General features: G+C 30.7%; 1 protein-coding gene across 1 annotated transcript; it reads left to right on the top strand.

The window, feature by feature from the left end:
- The first annotated feature begins 3218 nt into the window (after positions 1–3218).
- LOC142330545 (large ribosomal subunit protein uL14m-like) lies at positions 3219–17370 on the top strand. Its single transcript, XM_075375890.1, has 3 exons — positions 3219–3350; positions 8814–8997; positions 16806–17370. Exons 2-3 carry the CDS (start codon positions 8823–8825, stop codon positions 17057–17059), a joined length of 429 nt encoding a protein of 142 aa, XP_075232005.1. The 5' UTR covers positions 3219–3350; positions 8814–8822; the 3' UTR covers positions 17060–17370.
- The last annotated feature ends 3825 nt before the right edge of the window (positions 17371–21195 follow it).

Here is a 21195-nt window from a genome sequence, read left to right as displayed (position 1 = left end):
TTAAATATTTTTTTATGGTTTTTAAATTTAAAAAAATGTTTCTGATTTTATCCTCTTAACGATCGGAGTTCCCGAAATACATTTTAATTTTAAGTAGTTGGTTAGCGTTTTTGCAAAAGATTTATTTTTCCATCAGCTTGAACGTGTTAAAAATATCCACAAGAATTAGAAAATTCATGCTTACTTTAACAATTATACTGTCAGACCATTAAGGACTTAGGTTATGAACCAATTCTTGACCTATTGAAGAATGGGATTTACCATCAAGATGATGTAATAGAAATGCGCTGGGTATGTAATAGAAATAGCTGAATAATATTTTCAGAATACTCGAATAAGTGAATTATCCTTTAATTAGTATAAAGTAAACATTGCTCTATTGTGTGACCTAGAATCCGAGTTAGGAGCTTTTCCAAAAAAGGTATGTAGACTTGGTCCTAATATTAAAGAGCGCGTCTAAGGAAAAAAAGCAGAAAGGTGGGTACTTACTGGCCGAAAGATATTCACCTGTTTGCTAACAAGTGATGATGTAGATGTTCCAGATTGCATCATTTACAAAATGATCTTTGACTCATTACAGGGTAATGAGTAGACTTGTGTATTCAGAGGATGTTTGAACAAACTCTCCACGCAGAAAAGAATGGAGCATATATTTTTTGAGTAGCTGACAAGAAACAGGGCGTCTATTTGATGAAGCTCTTGAAGTATTTAGGAAGACAAAATAGTAAGAAGATCAGTTTTTACTACAGAAAGAAAGACACAAAGTCAAAGGAAAAGAGCTACGATTCCCAGTGAGCCCACAAACACAGTAGTGGTCATAGTTGACAAGATGATGACTTAGGCCAACCTATTGAAGCAACTCAAGAGTAGCGTAGCACCTCAGGATGTTTCTGAGATTCTTTCTGTGAGGAAGCAGACGAAGGAAGATGTGCAAATTAGAGCGAGGGGAGCGGACGAGGGAGATGAAAATTTAAAAGACGAGACAAAATAAGGTACAAGGCGTCGATATATCCCTTAGAGGGAAACAAAATGAGAAAGTGTATATTAAAATTAAAGATATACATGACTTTACTACAGCGGACGGTTGAAGCGAAGTTCAGTCTCAAAAGCTTTAATAGAAGATAGTGAACTGCGAGTCGTTTTAATGTGACCGGCCTACCGCAATAGGTAGGTGGCCACAGTGGCTCTTCCGTTGAAGTATTCAGATGCTTTATAAGGAAAGGAAGAGTTCGTATAGGATGGGTTTCTGGCAGAACTGTATTAAGTTCTGGGGAGAAGAGGTGCTGGAGGTGTTTGTTTTTTAGACACATTGCCTCAAGGTGTAAAGGGCCAGATCTTTCAAAAGCTCGATGGTCAGGACGGAAATTTCAAGGAGCAGTGGAGGCAGGTATCTACATGCGTAAAGTGTAACAAAGGCCACAGGGTAGATAGTCAACTGTGTATGGAGATGAAGTAAGGAGTTATATAAGAAAGCACGGGAAAAAGTTTCCAATTAACCCAAATTCCAAGGGAAGCTCAGCAAATCCTAACAATCATGCCGAAAAAGGCACGGGAACTCCTGCATATTATCCCGATTTTGAGGAAAATCACATTAACTGTTAGAGAGAAGCACGGGAAAATCTTATAAATACCCCGAAGGGAATGATTTAAGAAAAGAAACTTGGGAAATCCTAATAATTATCCTGTACCGGACAGCATGCCCCAGAGTAATGACGAAAAGGCAGGTATCAGGGCATGCTGTGTTAGAAAGAAACGTTTCTGTCGGTGAGAATCCGACTGCATGTGCGTACGGTGGCTGGTAAAGCTTTCCCCTCCGACGCAAAAAAATATTAGTAGTCAGAATTTTTGAGGAAGTTTTATTTTTTCATCAGCTTCAACGTATTAAAAATATCCACAGGAATTGAGAAATTCATGCTTAATTTTTCAACTGTATTAGAAATGAGCTCTCAATAATTATGCAAAGATTTCTTTGCATAATTAAGATTGTCTTCCAAACTGTTGGTTTATCTCAACTCATTTCGCTCCTTCCCTTTGTCACGCATTTATTTATTGTTACTGTTCAATGTAGGATCCCTCAAATTTAACTTTAACTTGAATGTGAAATGAATATAGATAGGATAGTAAAATTTATATAGAATCGTATTATATAATACAACTTATAACACATAACTTGTATGCATTCATACAACCACAGTTATTTTTTTAAGCTTATTGCACATTTATATTTTAAATATCTACTCACCATTACACTGATTTCTTCGTTTGAAGATCTCATTCTAAAATTCGTCGGTAATTTAAACTTTCATTTACATCACGATTTAATTTGCAAGTCATTTCGCAAGAACAAATGTGTTCTACAATTCATCAGATGTCTGTGAACAAATTTATAAACTTTTCTTCAATCTAAATACTTACAACTATAACTAATGAAGAGATATTTTCTGGATCTCAATTCCTCACTCCCAAATTGATGAAATCTTAGTGTATTATTAGCAATGTTCCTTTCCGACATGAAAAACAACCCTTTTAAGAAAGTTAAATAGAAGCTTTTACAGATATTGTGGGAATTACTACTCGTCAAAGTTCAGTAAGCTCATTTTGCCCTCATGATGGGGATGGATTTCTAGATCGACGACTTTGACACCCACTACTTCTTACAACACTACTTCAGACACCAAGTAGGTCTACTCTGCTTCTATGTGTTTATGCTTTCTAACAAACGTTTATCTTGACAAGTAATACTTTTATATTCTAATTCTATTTTATCATAATGGAATCGCATTTTATATGATACCTGCAAAGTCTACTCTAACGCCATCTTCATCTTTTTACTACTGTTTCATAAAAGCCAGAAGTTTTAGTTAATTTTTTAGAGGCAATTATAATATTAGTTACACTACTTATCACAAATGATTATCAATTATCTATTAACCCCGTAAAGATAAAATTTAAATAATGTCTGATCAGTTTGAGATGTTAGTTAACAAATAAAATATCTCTACGTATCAAGAATGGAGCATATCGAGTTTTATTTGACTAGAATTTTTAATTTTACATGAATAAATTTAGGATACTAAATGGATATGTACTTAAATTTTAATGTTATTTTAAAGGACATTTAAATACACTGCGGCAGTAAAAATTTAGGTATAACTGAAGTAAAAATTCAAATGCTACCGACAATATTTTACAACTGCTGCTTTTAAAGATAAATTGGAACGATTAGCAGGGGAACTAGTTACCCGGATTCTAATTGTAAGGTTAGGAAATGGAAAAGGTCCGCTGGTATTTACTAATTGTTCTTTAAAGTATTTTTTGATACATTTTCTTTACTGAAGCGTTCCATTTCTGTAAGTTAAATAATGTGTACTGTATATAACTTCTGTTTTTTTTTTTATTAGTATTTTCTTTCCAGAAACATTAAAAATATGGGAAATCATAAATTTTTGTAACTAGTAGTTCTTTAATTGCTAACCCGCAACTAGGTCATATGGCTTTTTAATATGCCTTAACTTGAGTAATTGTAGACATAATTGACGCACATCATTACAAAGATTTAAACTACCCTCTGGTTGGATATATTTTATGCTGCAATTAATCTATTATTAGTGTCATTCATTCCTTTTCCTAATCCTCTTTAGTGGCTGTATAGTTAGCTTAGCTGATGTATCTGTGGTAAATCTTATACAAATTAAGTACAAAATACAAATTTTTACTAAAATACGAGATATTAAGACACTTTAGCCTGACAAAATTTGATTAAATCATCATCAAGGGCTAGGCACCATAATCTCTTGGTCTTCAAAAAAAAATATTTTCTGAAATAGCATTATTTAAACTTAAAAAATATGAATGATTTAATTTTGAATACATCATTGATGTCCTGTAATCAGTGATGTTGTAGTTAGTGCTAACAGTTTCTTGTCCTGAAGTAGTTAATAATCTTAATTTGTGCTCAAATTGTATATTTTAATTATGGATTTTTTTTTAAGCTGTTATTTTCATTAAGTTTAATGATTTTGTATTATGACGATGGCATTATGTGCAATGTGGAAAGATTAAATATTTGTGTATGAATCAGTTTCTATGAGGCAATTTCCAAGGCTAGGTGTATTGAGTGTGATATAAAAATGGAATTAAATGTCTGAGATAATGTTTGCAAAGTTTAATTTTTATTCTTCTTAGTTAAAGAACACAGCAACTGCAACATTACAAGAACTAAGATTTTTGTTAACCTAACAAAAAAGGTTGTTTGTAGTATACTATGAATAAACACTATACGTCAAATCCAGTACGTAACGTAATTATGTTTTTTTATCATTGGAGTCAATGCTTAAAGCATTTTTTAGCTATTGATCTAAATAAAATTCAACAGCTTCACAGATAAATTATCAATTGTACTTCTGCAGAGCTTAGGTCCTAATGTGATCTCAGATTTCATTTACTATCATTATTACTAGATTATCTACACTGATTGTACTGTATATCAGAGCAGGTGAATACACATCTGAGTTATACATTTATTATCTGTTGTCTTTAATAAATCACAGTTATTTTTAAATGATGGTATAACCTTTCATTAGAATGGAACTGAAATCGTCTTATGTATTATCATTTAATGTATTAATCATTAGAATTAAGAGATTAAATTTAGTCACAGATATGATCTCACTTTCCAGTATTTTACTATAACAAATAGTCAAATTTATTGTAATTGATAATAAATTCAAATGGAAATTAACTGTGATTTATTTAATTTAAATTTAACTTAGAATATAATTATTTTGTTTTTATATTGTATTACTGTGTAATTCATTTTTTTTATGTACTATTGCCTGGTATATTTTTAATCGCGTAATTATATATATATTTTTTATTTTATAGCTATGTCACTAAGTTTTTGAAACACATTTTACAATAAATTGTACAAATATTTTTATATTTTTAAAATAAATCCATTCATTTGTTTTGTAAATTTTACAATGAAAAAGGCAATAGCTATTATATATAAAGTTAATATATATATATATATATATATATATATATATATATACACACACACACACACACACATTATTATTATGTTATGAATATATGCAGATATCCCATGCAGCTTCCTGGGTTTGGGATCCATAGGCAGCTAATGTTCCTCTCACAGACTTTGACCAAAATATCAGAGACATGTGGTTAATTGAAACCCGACCACCAAAAAACACTGGTGACCACGATCTAGTATTCAAGTGCCAATAAAAGCAACTGCCTTTTTATTAGAATTCAAACCTGAGAACTATCAACTTCAAAATCAGTTGATTTATGATGACCAATTTTACCATTTATCTTATCCACTGGCTTGGTCTACACACTACGATATTTGAACATTGTAATATGCAACTGTAGTTCTAGAAGTAGTTGCTATAGATCTAGTAGTTGAACTTTTTATATACTATAATAATTAATTTCATATGTATTAATGACTTGTAAAAAAGAATTTAGTACATAAGTGGTACGGTATAGGTTACAAATATTGTGAAGTTGGTGTGTCACTATAATTTATAGTATTGTGACAGGTATTACTATCATTTTAAACATATGTAATATTTAATTATAAAAATGATATTTAAAAATTATTATGAGCTGTTACATACAAAGTTTAACCAATATTACCCGTAAAATAAAGAATAGAAATAAAGTTAATATTATTATTATTATTAATGTTAAACACTACTCTTATGTTCGTTTGTATTTTTGTATTGTAATATTTGTAATATTTTATTTTTTATAAGTGTGTGCAGGCCTGGTTCTTCCACACCCATGATAAAATCTTATCCTCATTGCTGCTTGATTAATCTTTTAATTTTAAATTGATTATAAATTTTCTGATAATCCTGCTTGGAGTTTCAGTCTCTCATGTACCTTCCCCTGCAGTAGATAGAGGATTGCTCAGCAGATATGATGGGTACAGGAGATAACTATTGCTGCTGCCTTGTAGTTTGGGAGTTGGTTTATCCAAAGATAGGAGAAAAAAACCTTTAACAAAAAATTACCTGTTCCATCAGGTCATGTGGTTGAAGCATCAAATTAACTCCCCAACTTTTGTGATAAGTTGATTATTACAAAAAAAATGACCAGATTGAGCAGAATAAATATAGAATACATCTATGTGCAATGGATTTTGGAACAAAAAGTTTTCAAAATTCCGTTTGGTCTTTATAATTGTTTTTACGTACCATGGATCATCAGTAGACTTTTATCAATCTCAATGAAATTTAAGGACCATTATGAAAAATACAATGCATTTTCAAAAAAATATATATAATTTATAGCATTATCAAAGATCCAAATATATCTTGCAGGTGGTTTCACCCATTTTGGTAAATAAATATTGAACTCCTCTGTATGAACCCGTTCTGTAGAGACATATGATCTATTTTTATATGACATCATCATTTTTTATTTGTTGGTCTTTTATTACAGACTGCAGGACTTTTGTACTGTAGGTACTGTTGATAATTGTTTATCAAAATTATAACTCAGCTGCTGACAGATTATTAGAACTGTGTCTTCCTCAGATTGGTTTACAACAGTATGTATTCCAACATTCAGTTATCAATGACTTAGTCTATCTGGTCATTGCAGTCCTCTTCTGAATCATATTCAGTTTCATTACCAACATCCTCTAGAAGTTTATTGAAAATTTTAATTATATAACCCACTTGTTCAGCTAATATCTACAACTCAAGTATCTCAAATGTAGTCCGATCTCAAACTCCTGAACATAAAAATACAAATAATAATGTAATAAATCATATAATTAATGCAGTAGGCCTACAGTAATAAAAATATATATGAATAACTTTTATAAGAAAGAATCTTTACAAAAAATAATGCGTGTAATAAATTTTATATTTTAGTAGTTATTGCTTCAGTAATGTGTACAATACAAGAACATCTATTACACTAATGTAATCAAACTTTAATGCTACCAATAATATAACAACAATATTAGACAACATCCAAAGTATTGCATAGTGAATAAAGTTGTTAATTCTTTGTGGACATTTGCCCTCCAGGTCATTAATGACCAACACTGAATTTGAATAACTGCTATGATAATAACCTCCAGGTCATTAGCAACCTGGGGTAAAATACGTTTGTCATAAATACGTTATGCACATATGATGAAACATTGTAATATTATTTATAGATATTGTTATTTAGATTCATTGTGGGTTAGATAATCGTGAACCATTGAACAAACCAAGTAATACATAAATATTTACTTCCATTCTTCAATGATGCAACCACAGTCATTGAAGTACACAGCACGATCCAGTATTTTATAGGAAAAAAATCTTAGATAGCTTCATGGAATGCTGCAGTTTGAAGACAAGAAAAATCAGTGTTGTCAAAGAAGTTCATTCTCAAAGGCAAATAGAAAATATTTCATAAACATGCATGGTTTTGCACAGAAAAAAAAAATCTCTTGGGTCATTAATGACCTGGTGAGCAATAAAGGATTAAGAATTTTTTAGTTTAAATAATTACCTTCATATATAGATAGCATTCATTTGAGAAGAGGACAATGAATAATTTGAAATTATAAGAATGAAGTGAGGACCTGCATGTTATAAGTTTGTTTTATGAAAAATGAAAATTCAACAATTTCAGCAAATTCATTTCAATAGTAGCTATTAACATATCTGTTTATTTAATGTTTACTCTTTGTAATCAAAATATAAGTTAGCTTTTTGGGATAGGAGATTTAAAAAAATACAGATTCATCAGTAAAACTATTCTAGGTGAATGGCTTTGTTTGAAATAATTATTTGATATAAAAAAATTATTACATTGCTCTCTCTTTTCTTTTTACAAAGAACATTGGTGGGGATTAAAGCTTACTGAATTTGGCTCTGGAAGGGAGTGTAGAATTAAAAACCAAAAAGAAAGACTACATATGTAGTAGATGATTAGAAAGAACATTAAGAGGTAAATTGAGGCTAACAGCTTGTTACAATATAGAAAGAAATAAAGAAGTTATATTAATTATATAGGTAACTTACGACAATTATAATACAGCAAAGGAATTAAAAGTATTTTTTTTAATTAACTTCCCTCAAATTTTAATCTTACCTCAACCTTTATTGCGTCAGTATCCAAACATATGCTGGTTTGAGTATATTTATGAAGACAATTAAAATGGCTTTAAAATTCTCTTGAAGTTCATTCCATTAATTTATCAATATTTTTTTGTTTTATTTCGCACATTTCTTTTTTGTATGGTTTATGTTAACAATTTTGTAATTATTAGTATTAGTATATGTGTAGACAAAACACTTTCAAATATGACTGATCTACTTTTTCACTATTTGATAATGGACCAATACATGAAATTTTGCGCGTTTAGTTATGTATTTTATAAAAAACTCTGTATTACTTCTATAAATAATTTGTTTAGTTAACTCCTTAATAATTCTCTATTCATTTGTGATTTATATTTGTGTGCAGAAATGTAAAATTGTATTAATTATAATAAAGTAATAAGTAATCATTTTGTGGATGATTTGAATTTTATGTACAGTTATGCTACTTTTATCATTACAACTATTAATTTTTCCCTAATTTTTGTTTTTACATCCAAAATATTTTATTTTTTTACCATTCTCAGTATCCACAATGAACTAAGTTTCACTAATTCCTAATTCTGTTAGTTTAGTTAGTTGCTCATTTTTAACAGCATAAGAAAAAAAAATCTTCTTTAAAATTTACTATAATTTTTATTTTTAATTTTAGTTATCTTATTTATTTTGTTGCAGTTCTGCAGAATGTTTTCTAGTGTACTGTCTCGATATATTCATACATCTCCTATGTGCCAGCAAATTATAAAGCTTACTAGATTGCGTGTTGTTGATAATAGTGAAATAGGGAAACAGGCTATGGCTGAAGGGAAGCCTCCTCGTGTTATTCATATTTACACCAAAAAGAAGTATGGAACAATAGGTCAGTGATAATATGAATTCTTAGTGAGGATGATTTTTGTATTCTATGATTTCAGATCTTAATATCCTTCCCATTTTCCTGATTATTTATGTTTTTGTTATTTCAATCATAAATCTGAATTCTATGAAAGTATAGAAATGTAGGTATACAAACTTTGGATGCAGTTGAAACTGGCTTAAAATTAATGCAACACTAGGTAAATATAAAGTTTATTTCTCCTCCTGGTTTGATTGTTCACTGTATTGATAAATTCACTAAAACAAAGAATTGTGAAACTGTAATTGCATGCTTTTAAGATTAGTTAACATAACCCTGAAAAATATGAAAGAAACGTATTGGATTTAAAAAAAAAAATGTATATTTATGAGGTCATTGGTGTAGGAATTTTGCAGAAAACTTGTATTTTAGAAGAACTCTGGATTCAGAAGTGAATAGTTAGCTGTACATATCAAGCTGACTTAAGTGGTTTTACTACTTTTAATAAAAAATATAATTGTAGAAATGATTTTTTTATGATTAATGGTTTTTTTGGTCTTATATTCCAAGCTGCATCAGATGCAGTGAAAAAGGAAAACATTCCTTTTTTTGTAATGTATTAAAACAAATTAGTAATATCAGAATGATGCATAAAATATTCCTGGAATGTTTCCCTTCTTGTACTTTATTTTTAAATAACTCTCAATATTTGTGACTATAGAGTGCTCTGTTATTCACATCATGCATTTAAAATAATTTGTTATTCAGTAAAGATTTTGAGGTTAAAGTTTTAAGTGAGTTGTTGGAAATTCAGATGAAGGTAGTCCCAAACCAAAAAAAAATGGATGTGGCAAAATTCATGTTTTAATGAAATCAGCCAGAGATAGAACTGACGAGTTTGTTACTGATGAAGATATCTTGGTAGCAGATAGAGAAACTGGACTTGATTGTGGATGTAGAAAAAAGTACACTAACAGCTTTAGTAATTTGGGAAAAGGAAATATCATGCAATATAATGGAAGACCAAAAATTGAAAGGGACACCTCTCTAATAGGTGTAAAAAAAAAGAAAATGTGTAATGTTTGAAGGCACTGGCCCGCAATTGAACATTCTAAGCACTTTTCATTGTGTTGAAGTTTGCAGCAAATCATTCTTAAGTTTGCTTGCATTTTTTAGTAAAACTCTTTTCTGGCTGTATAATTTTTTCTGAAGGTTGAACCCCAATGGATGTAAGGGCTAAGTATAATAACCACATATATATTTCAAAAGATATATATAAATAAAGATATACATGTATAAAAATTAATCTACATGTATCATCTTTTCCTACTAGGATTTTTCACTATACTAAAACGCTTGATACATATTTAGAATCTGGATTAATCTGTAAGAAGATGCACGTCTTCTTCAACATTTTTTTCAAAATGTTGTGAAATATGAATATTATTTACAACTTTTTAAAGAAAATTACAAGTACCACTTTGGATGACCTCAGGCTATCTGGAATTTTTCATAAGAGCTCAGGTTGTATAAAGCTCTTCATCGTTACCTCTAGGTAATTATGTATGTTCCGAATATAAGAATTTAGGCATGCCATTAAAATCTACTACACTTCATGATAATGCAAAACAAGTTGCTAGTGCTCTGTTATTAGTGCATAAACAAAGAACTAGAACGTTGTATGCAAAGCTTCAACATATTGAAATTAGCAAACATTAAAATGATGTGGTTAGAGTAACCTCCCTTTACTTTTCATACTAGTCCAAGAGATGTTTCATTTAAGAAAACTTTGGCATTGTCTTCTGTATCCGCAATATTATCAATGGGAAAGCTGTATTTTACACTTTTATCGTGAAGGAGTAGCAAACTAGGGCCCCAATGAAGTGTGTTCTTTCATTAATGATTATATTAACAAGGATATATCTCATAAAATAAAAGTTCTCTATGTTTTTAGTGATGAGGCCACCGACCAGAATAAAAATTAAAATGATGTGGTTAGAGTATTGTGTGATTTTATGCAGAACCTCCCTTTACTTTTCATACTAGTCCAAGAGATGTTTCATTTAAGAAAACTTTGGCATTGTCTTCTGTATCCGCAATATTATCAATAGGAAAGCTGTATTTTACACTTTTATCGTGAAGGAGTAGCAAACTAGGGCCCCAATGAAGTGTGTTCTTTCATTAATGATTATATTAACAAGGATATATCTCATAAAATAAAAGTTCTCTATGTTTTTAGTGATGAGGCCACCGACCAGAATAAAAATTATACAGTTTCAAGATTTTTTCTATCTCTAACAATGACAGGTTTGTTTATTCAATCAATATCCTATAAATCATCGCTTCTTACCGTGTGACTGAAATTTTGCGACAAAGAAAAAGGTTGTATGTCGATCTGACAGGATATATTCTCCTCTGCAATATAATGACATCATAAAAACTTCAAAAAAGAAACAGCATACTTTTGATATTATGTCAGTGAAAATATTGATATTATTGAATTTAAACACTGGTGGCCCAACTCTTTGTAGAAAACTGCAAAAGCAGGGCATACCTGTGGCACGCCTCCACAGCTAGGCCCTCCAGATGGGTTGCCCTGGCAGGCGGTGTCTTGGAATAGGATTATTAGGTGTCGAAAATTGATTACTTTTTGTGTTAAAATATTTTTTTTGAATGATGAAAATTGATATAACGAAAGTTAAATTAGAAATTCAACTCTAGAATTTGATACTAACAAATCGAGATTTTCCGTTAGTGATCGGTACATTCTAGTGCCTACTTTTTGGTTATAGTTCATTATTTTATGAAGAAAAACAATCACGTAAATAAATAAAAACATGTAAAAAAAATTTTATAACACCACTTTTAAATTAAACACACTAAAAGGTAAAAATTAATTTTAGGACAGTATATCAGAATGGTTTTGAAAAGTTTTGATGGTGATATGTAAGATTATGTGAAAATCATAGCTTCAAATTAAAAAATTTGATGTTTTTGCCAATCTTTTCTTATGTGTGTTTGCATCCCTCTCTTTAGGCCATTCATCATGCATAAGCAAAACTACTAGCTCAAACATGCATTTGAATTGATTTTCTTATTTATGTTATTAATTAATTAATAAAGTTGGAGTTTGGGGTATATAACTTCATTATTTATCCTTTGTTAGAAGAGGTGTGGCGTAAAGTTTTTAATGCAAACTTAATAATCAATAATTTTATCTTTAATTGTAATGATTTCTATACCAATCTAGAACACATTCTGTTGTTCTTTATTTTACATATTACAGATTATCAATTTTATAATTTTATTAATCATTGCAGTAACACAAAGTTTGCTGCGATTTTGGCATTGAGTTTTAAGTTTTGGGCATTGAGTTATAGCTAATTTGCAGTTGTATTTCCATTTATTTATTGGTAAACATTTATTAAAAAACTATATACAGGGGGTATCAGTTGATTTACATGGCTAATTCATCCCAGAAAATTGTCATATAAATTAAAACCATTGTCGTGTAAATCAAAACTGTTTTCTCAAGAAAGGTATACAGTACAGTACTGTATTACTGTACAATATAGTATCTGTATGTGTACATATTTAGTAGACTAAATCTGTAATTCTTTTCGTATGTAGAAGATTTTTAAACAATATGGCTAAATGTGCTTTAATTAATAGAATGCAAATTGAATCCAGAACAGTAAATATGATTACATATTGTACAGTGTTGAAGAAACAAAATAAAAAATATAAGAATAATAAAGTACAAAAGAAAAATCATAATACAGTACAGTATTATTATAAAAATAGTTATCTTAAAATAAATGTATATAGGCCTAAATACAGTAATGAATATTAAAAAAAAAAAAAAACTTGTGATTTAATTCAGCTTTGGTTTCTTAAAAAAAGTGTCCAGTTTACGCTGCTTTTCTGATAATTGCAACTGATCTAGCAGCATCTTGTATCATTTAACAGTCCATTTACAATTTTTGTACTTCGTTCTCGATAAGAATCATTTTCAGTTATATAATTACAAAATTTGTTGATGTATTCTAATGCATCCTGCAATCCTTTTACTGTTAATTGTGGCTGAAAAAGGGGAGGATGAGATTCAAGGATCACTTCTTGCAATTTTTGATGACCCTGATTTAAATGTGTCACTGCTATTCAAATTGTCTTCTAGCTGCTCATTTGGCAACTCAACTAGCGCTAACAAGTCTTCGTTTTCTAAAAGTTGTTTATGTCATTCCACAAGTTCATTTATATCTTCAGTATTGACTTCGAGCCCTACTCTGCTGGTGAGTTGCATAACTTCATTATTAATAGTACCTGTAATTCCTTGTCCGATATCATCAAGTGCAGTTTAATTTTGATAATCATCTTGATATAGCTTGTGCCATACTTTACAAAGCGTCTGTCTTTGATATTTTTTCCAAGCTTCACCAACATGAAGGACCATCCTTCATGCTGTACATGTGTACAGCATGAAGGATGTTATATTTTTTCCAGAATGTTCACAAATCACAGATCTCATTGCTTAAATTGTTAGTCACAGAAACCATTTGAGAAAATGTTTTTTTAAGATAGTAAGCATTAAATGCGGCTATCAATCCTTTATCACATGACTATATCAGTGATGTCATATTTACAGGCATATAAATGTCTTTTACATTTGAATTAATTGCTTCCAATTCCACGGAGCTTGGATGTCCAGGAGCGTTATCGAGCAATAGAACGGCTTTGTGTGTGATATTGTTTCATCAACATTAAATAGTTGCTGTGACTTGTGGATACACGTCTTCTTTCTTCATTGTAATTTGCAGATCTTTTTTGAATTTTTCAGCTTCTTCATTTGCACTGGCTGATTCATCTTGAATGAAAATGTTATGCAGGTTTGAACGTTTTTTAAAATTTTCAAACCATCCTTTGCTTGCATTGAATGGGTTGATATCTTCAGCATGGTATTTAGGTCTTAATAGTTCACGCAAACTTAACGCTCTTTTACGAATAATAATAGTTGTCACAGGAATACGACATTGAGTACAATCTTCTAAGAAAATGTTCAAAAGTTGTTGAAGTTCAACCGTTAAGGGAGATCTAACCTTCTCCCATCACAATGATCTGTGCTTGATTAGTGCTCCGTGAAAATATGTTGGTACCTGATTCCCTCCCTTCATAGTCTTATGCTAACCTCTTGTGAAAAAATTTCAAAAAATTACAGAGTTTTAACAGATTCTGACAAAAAAAAACATTACGATTGGATATTTTTTATGCCTGTAACAACAAAAAAATTGAAACAGTACAAAAATTACGATAATTTAATTGCAGAATTTTTTTTGCACATTCTACCACGTTTTTTATTAGCAAAATTTTTTTCTTTTTGCTTTGTGTTTATGAAACATAGTTTGCCAATTTAAAAAATAATACTTTCAAGCAAATCGGTTGAAAATTTGGCAAAATATGATGAAAAACCCGTGTAAATCACAGATTAGTAACATATGTTAGTATAAGTGAAAGTAGATTCAGAAAACTACGTTTTATAAAAATCCCCACCACTGAAAAGGCTATTCAAATTGACAAAAAACATTTTTACTGTATACTGTTATTCATTACGAATCGTTATGTGTTACATGTTTACCGATACCATTTGTCAAAAAAGATATTTATAGACCTCAAGTAAAAGTGACGTATTTATGACCACAAATTCCTTTTTTTTGTGTGTGCCGTATATCATAATTTATTATGTTTCAATACATCGATATGTTGCTACTAAGATAAGCTATTTTTGTAAATAATAAATAAATCCATAATCGTCATAGCAAATATAATACACAAACACACACACAGATACAGACACAGAAGCACATTTCTGAGAAAAAATGGTCATATTCTTTCTAGTCAAAATAAAACATTTTAAATCGTATAAACGTCGTTCAAATTGTGTAATAAAACTGATTCCTTTGTGAATATAAAACAAAATAACTGACTTAGATGCCATATAAAATGATTTTGTAACAGCGTTTTAAAACTGACACCGTACTTAATCAGTTCAAAGACTAAATTATCTGAAAAGGAATAAGATATTCGTGAAGCCTGAAGAGGAACAGCATTTTTTCCAGCAACCATAATTGTATCATTATTTTTTATTATTGAACAAACTGTTGATTCGACAAGGCCATATCAATGTTAAGTAAACCATCATATCATGTTTTTTTGTATCACCTCCAACTTTGTCTCAAAAGTGACAGTTTTTCTTTTCTTTTCTGTACGTTTAGGGTCAGACATAGTTAAAAACACGAAAAGTATAAAATAAGAAGGTAGAATGTAAATAATTCACAATATAATCCTAAAATATTTCGCATTAAATTACAAATATTTTACCTACTGTAGCTTGTGTATCATGCCTTGAACACAAACCGATCAGAATTATATGCTGCACAGTAAATAATGTAAGATAAAATAACTCAACACAATATATTCTTTAAAAAGGTGATGGCTGACTGACTGTGATCATTAAAATGTTTATAAACCAAACACTTCAGTGTTACCAAGCTTCAGTATGCTATTATTGAAAGAGAAAATCTGTTTCATTATTTATTGGGTTACATGTGTATATAAGTCTATGTGTATTGTTTATCGAAAAACCTTTTTAAAAATTCTTTCAGGAATACTATTTTATACCTTATGTACAGTAATTCTGACTGCGATAATTCAAAACCAGACCAAGTTAAGTCAAGGGACAGTGTTATAAAATCAACTGTGCAATTCAAAATCCTGTAAATCAAATCGCTTAAACCGTGGTTTTACTGTATATGAATGAAGACAATACACACAATTCTGAATTTGTAATATTTAAGAATCTGATACACATTTGTGAAGTAAAAAGATTTTTTAAAAATTAAACATTTTTCATTTCCTTGAAAATGATTTTTTAAAGCCAATAATTTTTTGTCAGTATTAAACCAGTTTCAACCATATCTTTTCAAACAAAATTATTCATATGATGTTTTTGTTTTAGTTATTTGAACAATTAAAATTTTTAAGTTATGAATGATTGTACTTGGACTGCCTGGTACAACCCACTGGGTTGGTCTAGTGGTTAACGCGTCTTCCCAAATCAGCTGATTTGGAAAGTCGAGAGTTACAGCGTTCAAGTCCTAGTAAAGCCAGTTATTTTTACACGGATTTGAATACTAGATCGTGGATACCGGTGTTCTTTGGTGGTTGGGTTTCAATTAACCACACATCTCAGGAATGGTCGAACTGAGAATGTACAAGACTACACTTCATTTACACTCATACATATCCTCATTCATCCTCTGAAGAATTATCTAAACGGTAGTTACCGGAGGCTAAACAGGAAAAAAGAGAGGACTGCCTGGTACTACAGAAATAAAAGAAAGTTCTACTGTTAATGATACATTGATTTTAAATAATCTGTTTTCATGTTAGACTCATTATACTAATATTTTTTTAGGCTAAGGTTAACCTGTTATGAGATCTCATAGAGATCTCAAAATATGGTCATATATTTGGTCAATATATTTCAAAATGTGGTCACCTTTGTTCCTTCCTGAGACAGGGTGGAAAAAGTATGATGTGGCTGGCAAATTAAAAATCAGTTCTTATCTGAGGAGTGTAAATTTCAACTCATACATTTTTTCTGATAAAAATAGTTGTCTCTAGATTTTCTTGGTCAGCCTTGATCAGATTATAAATTCTATTGATTGTTAATAGAAGTGTTCTACCTATTTATATCAAAATCTAGCTCTTGTTAATTTGTATTATGTTGCTTTATTCAGACTGAGTATTTATTAAAATTTACTTTATCATTACAGGAGACAAAGTATTGGTTGCAATAAAAGGAGAAAAGAAGAAAGGTGTAGTAGTTGGTGTTAAAAAGCATCAAGCACCAAGAATTCCAAAATTTGATAGCAATAATGTTGTTTTAATTGATGACACTGGTACTCCTCTTGGAAATAGAATACACGTTCCAATACCTTTGCTATTAAGAACATTATTGAAACAAAGAACATTTGCTAAAGGGACGGATTATACCAAGATATTAGCTATTGCTACTCGCTTTGTGTAATTGTTTTAGTATTAACAATGCGTTTTATTTAGTAGAAAGTGTTTATTAAATATAATATATCATTAAAGAAAATAATTTTTATCATACTAAAATATGAGATACTGTTTGGTTCTAGAGTTTTTATTATTAATCGTGTTAGATGTTCATTTAGAATGACTTCTAACAGTGTGCCGGTTATTAATATCTATATTACTATGTTGAGTGTCAGTCTATCTTATATCTACATATCTGAAACAGGTTTGTATAATTAATACTTTTTTCAACAGAAGCTGAAACCAATTTGATTTTGAATAGAAAAACGTATAAAATGACTTTTTTTATTTTTCATTTACATCTGTTACTATATTTTTTATTTTTATAATGATGAATTAATTCATCACAGAAGAATTAATGTGATATATGTGGGCATATGTGAATGGAATTTTGTAGCATTTTTAGACTTTTTTTTTTTTACTAAAAACACATTTATGTACATGCTAAGATGTGAACAATCATTAGATTAAAATGTTTATTTTCAAATGAAAAATATAGATATAACATTTTATACCCCATGAAAAAAATATCAAGTATTTCTTTTCATAACAACTCTTTCTTTTTGTCAACATTAAAAGTACACATGCAAGAAAATAACATGCTAGTAATATAATTAGGACTGAATGGTTTTATTAAAAGGTGATTTTCTGTAAATGGAAGAAGTCTGGATCACACATTATCTTAGATTTTTAAAATTAATTACATTATATGTATGCGATACAATTTTAATTTATTTTTTGATGTTACACTTCTGATGAGTTGAAAAGTAAATAACTGATTTTATAATTATGGTAAAAAATCAAAGATAGTCTTACTGCATTCCCAGATTTTTGTTGTGTTAATGCATAATCAGGTTCATTATTAAAATCTTTTTTCAAAATGACTGAAGAAAAATTAAAGAAAATTATCCTTCTGACTACTTTAATTAGTAACTCAACTTGACACTCATTGGAACACAGAAGTAATTATAAAAATATCTATAAATAAATATCTACTAAAAATAATACACACACACACACAAATATATATATATATATCCCCGTGGTTAAACTCGACATTACAAAATCAGCTGATTTTTGAAGTTGAGAATTCTAAGGTTTGATTCCTTGTAAAGGCATTTGCTTTTATATAGATTTGAATACTAAACTGGATACCGATGCTCTTTGGAGGTTGGCCCTCCCACACATTGGGAAGGCAATGGCACACAATCTGTAAAACCTGCCAGGAAAATTCCGAGGAATTGGAATCGCCAAGGGTTGAACACAACTGTAGCAAAATTTTTTATTTTAATTTTATCTATATATCTAATGTAAATTAAATAATAAATACAAATTATTTTGTACATTAATAAATGAAAAATTTACTAAGTATAAATTAATTGCAAATTAACTGCTTTCTTATGTTTAGCATTTTGTAACTTTTTCACTGATTTGCTTGATACTTAGATATTAATACTGTCTACAAATAAGAGGAGTGCTTAAAATATTGGAATCATCAAATATGTACAGAAATTTCAATTAATTTTATTGAAAATGGTTGCTTACATAATAGAAAAAAATAAAAACGTTTTCAAAATGTGTAGAGACTACTTCCAGAAGAGTTTTCAAAGATTTATGTAGGTGCTTCATCAATAGTGGTGGTCTAGCTATGTTAGTGACCATATGTTCAAATTTCAGAAAGTGTGTTACAAACAAATCTGATGTGGACACCACATGACTTTCTTGTACACCTATTAAATTTAATATACACATTATTTTTAAATGAAAAGTACATAAAATTTTATTTCATTAATAACTAATGATATTTTTAATTTTTTTTTTCTTATTGAATTATCATAATTTTTTTTTACAATCAGGTTAATAATTATTAAATACATATATTTAAATGTAAAAAAAGTTAAAAAAGAAACCAATTACCTTCTCTTTGTAGATCCAAATATTTCATTAATTAAAATTTTATTTGGCTATAACTCTGGAACCAATTAAAATAAGTATCCCTGATGATATATTGTTGAGAAGCACTCAATGAGGGCTTATTACTGCAGTTAAGAAAAAGTTTAAAATCCAAATTTTTTGGATTTAATCCAAATTTTTGGAGTTGTTTGTATATACATACAGATGTTTTGCCGTAACTAGTCAAAATGGATTCAGGGATGGTCAAAGTGGATATTTCTATTGAAATCTTAAAACCAACATTTTCCCACCCTGCAAGAGGTTACCTCCTCTGCAAACACAAACAAACATGCAGGGGAATGAATTGGGATCAGATAACCTCTACTCATCCTCAGTCGCCTCCCTACCATGAACAATGGCCTCCATCATCGCAGCTATGGCTTTTCATGCAGCCTCCAACTCAAGCATCTTGGTAATCACGCTTTCAGTCACTTACTCTCTGAAATCCTTGACTACTGGGCACCGTACATCATACCAGTACCCACACCCGAACACCACATGTTCTGGGGAGTAGACAACCGCTCAAAACCTACATAGAACCGCTCAAAACCTACATAGGGGAGAAGTTCTTTTCCCAATCTTATGCAGATAAACGCCAAAGCACCTGTGGCCACACAGAAACTGGGTGAGTTCATACAACAGGTTTGTGGACTTCCTCCCTATTCAGGTATTGATGTCTGGGATGAGGGATCTCATCCATCCACCTGTCTGCAATGCCTGCCACCTTTCTTGCCACTGCCCGATAAGTCAATCATGAGCAACACTTGGCAAAGCACCCCATTCTCTCATCGCCCTTTTCTTCACCATGAGACTCAGGAGCGGCACCTCGACAATGACAAACATGGCCTCGCTGGAAATCGTTCTATAGGCACATGCGATCTGCAAAGCCAGTACCCGCTGCAAGCCATCCAGGAGCTCCCTGGCTCACCTAGTACTAAGAGCCCTAGCCCAAATCGTACCCCAAACAGGCAGACTGACAGAAGCAAGAAGGCTCCTTCTTCTGGTGGACGGGCCACTCCGATTCCACATCAGCTTGTCTAGGGCATCAGCCGTTCTCCTAGCCTTGCTTACTGTGTCTTGGACATGCTCCTGGAACAACCTTTGGTGGTCAAGCTACACTCCAAGATATTTTACCTTACGTGAGGTCAGGACTTCGGTCGCACCGGCACATAATGTGACGGGGTCAAGTTTACGTTTCTGTTTTGTTAACAACAACCAGTGTCACATCATCAGCAAAACAGACTGCAGTGTCCCCTTCCGGGTACTCGATCCTCTGCACACCATCATAAGCAAGCATACATTGATTAACACAATTATCTACATTAGAGGTTCCCAAACTTATTTTTCTCATAGACCACTTTCAAAATTTTGCTGGTTCCGGTGGACCCCTGCAGCTACATTTCTACCATATTTCCAGTCGACGGAAAATGTGAAGATTAGTTCTAACTATGAAAATTTGCGTTACAGCTGAGTTCCATGAACTAACAGCTTCCGAAAAAAAAGTGAGAATTGATTGGTTAATTTTTGATTGACTGTGCTGTGAGTGGATGTCAAAAAAGTAAAGTTGGCCAGTCAAAAAAAAAATGCTTCCATCCAACTTTACATTTTTGACATCTACTCACAGCACAAGAAAGCAATCAATTCTCATATATTTTATTTAGAAAACTTCCCATTCAGAGTGGTAAAAAGCAAAAGAAAAATAGTATATTTTTTGTGTTGCATTTATTCAAATATGTAATCATTACACTATTAATTATTATTGTTATATTGCAATGTAATATAATAAAATTGTCGTAATATAATTAAAATTAAACATTAATAATGTAATGTAACTTCTACAATGACAATCACATAATAGTTACAATTTTAATGGGATGGATGTACTTGATGGATTGATAGCAAATTATCAATATTTGGCTTCAGTTTTGTTAGGAATAAGCGCAAATCTCCCCGTTCTGTGATATTGAATCTGCTCCTTTTTTTTGATAAGAGGTTTGTAACGACACTAAAACTTTTTTCAACAAGATATGACGACGGAAACGCTATCAAAAGCTTTCTCGCAATTCCCCACAGTCCAGGATATTTTTCTGGTATTTCTGCCTGCAGCCAAAATGTTTGTTACACTCTTTTAAATTTCACCTTCAGCTCTTT

This window comes from Lycorma delicatula, chromosome 1, assembly GCF_047948215.1.
Source record: "Lycorma delicatula isolate Av1 chromosome 1, ASM4794821v1, whole genome shotgun sequence".
NCBI lineage: Eukaryota > Metazoa > Arthropoda > Insecta > Hemiptera > Fulgoridae > Lycorma > Lycorma delicatula.
This window is presented reverse-complemented; position numbering and strand designations above follow the sequence as displayed.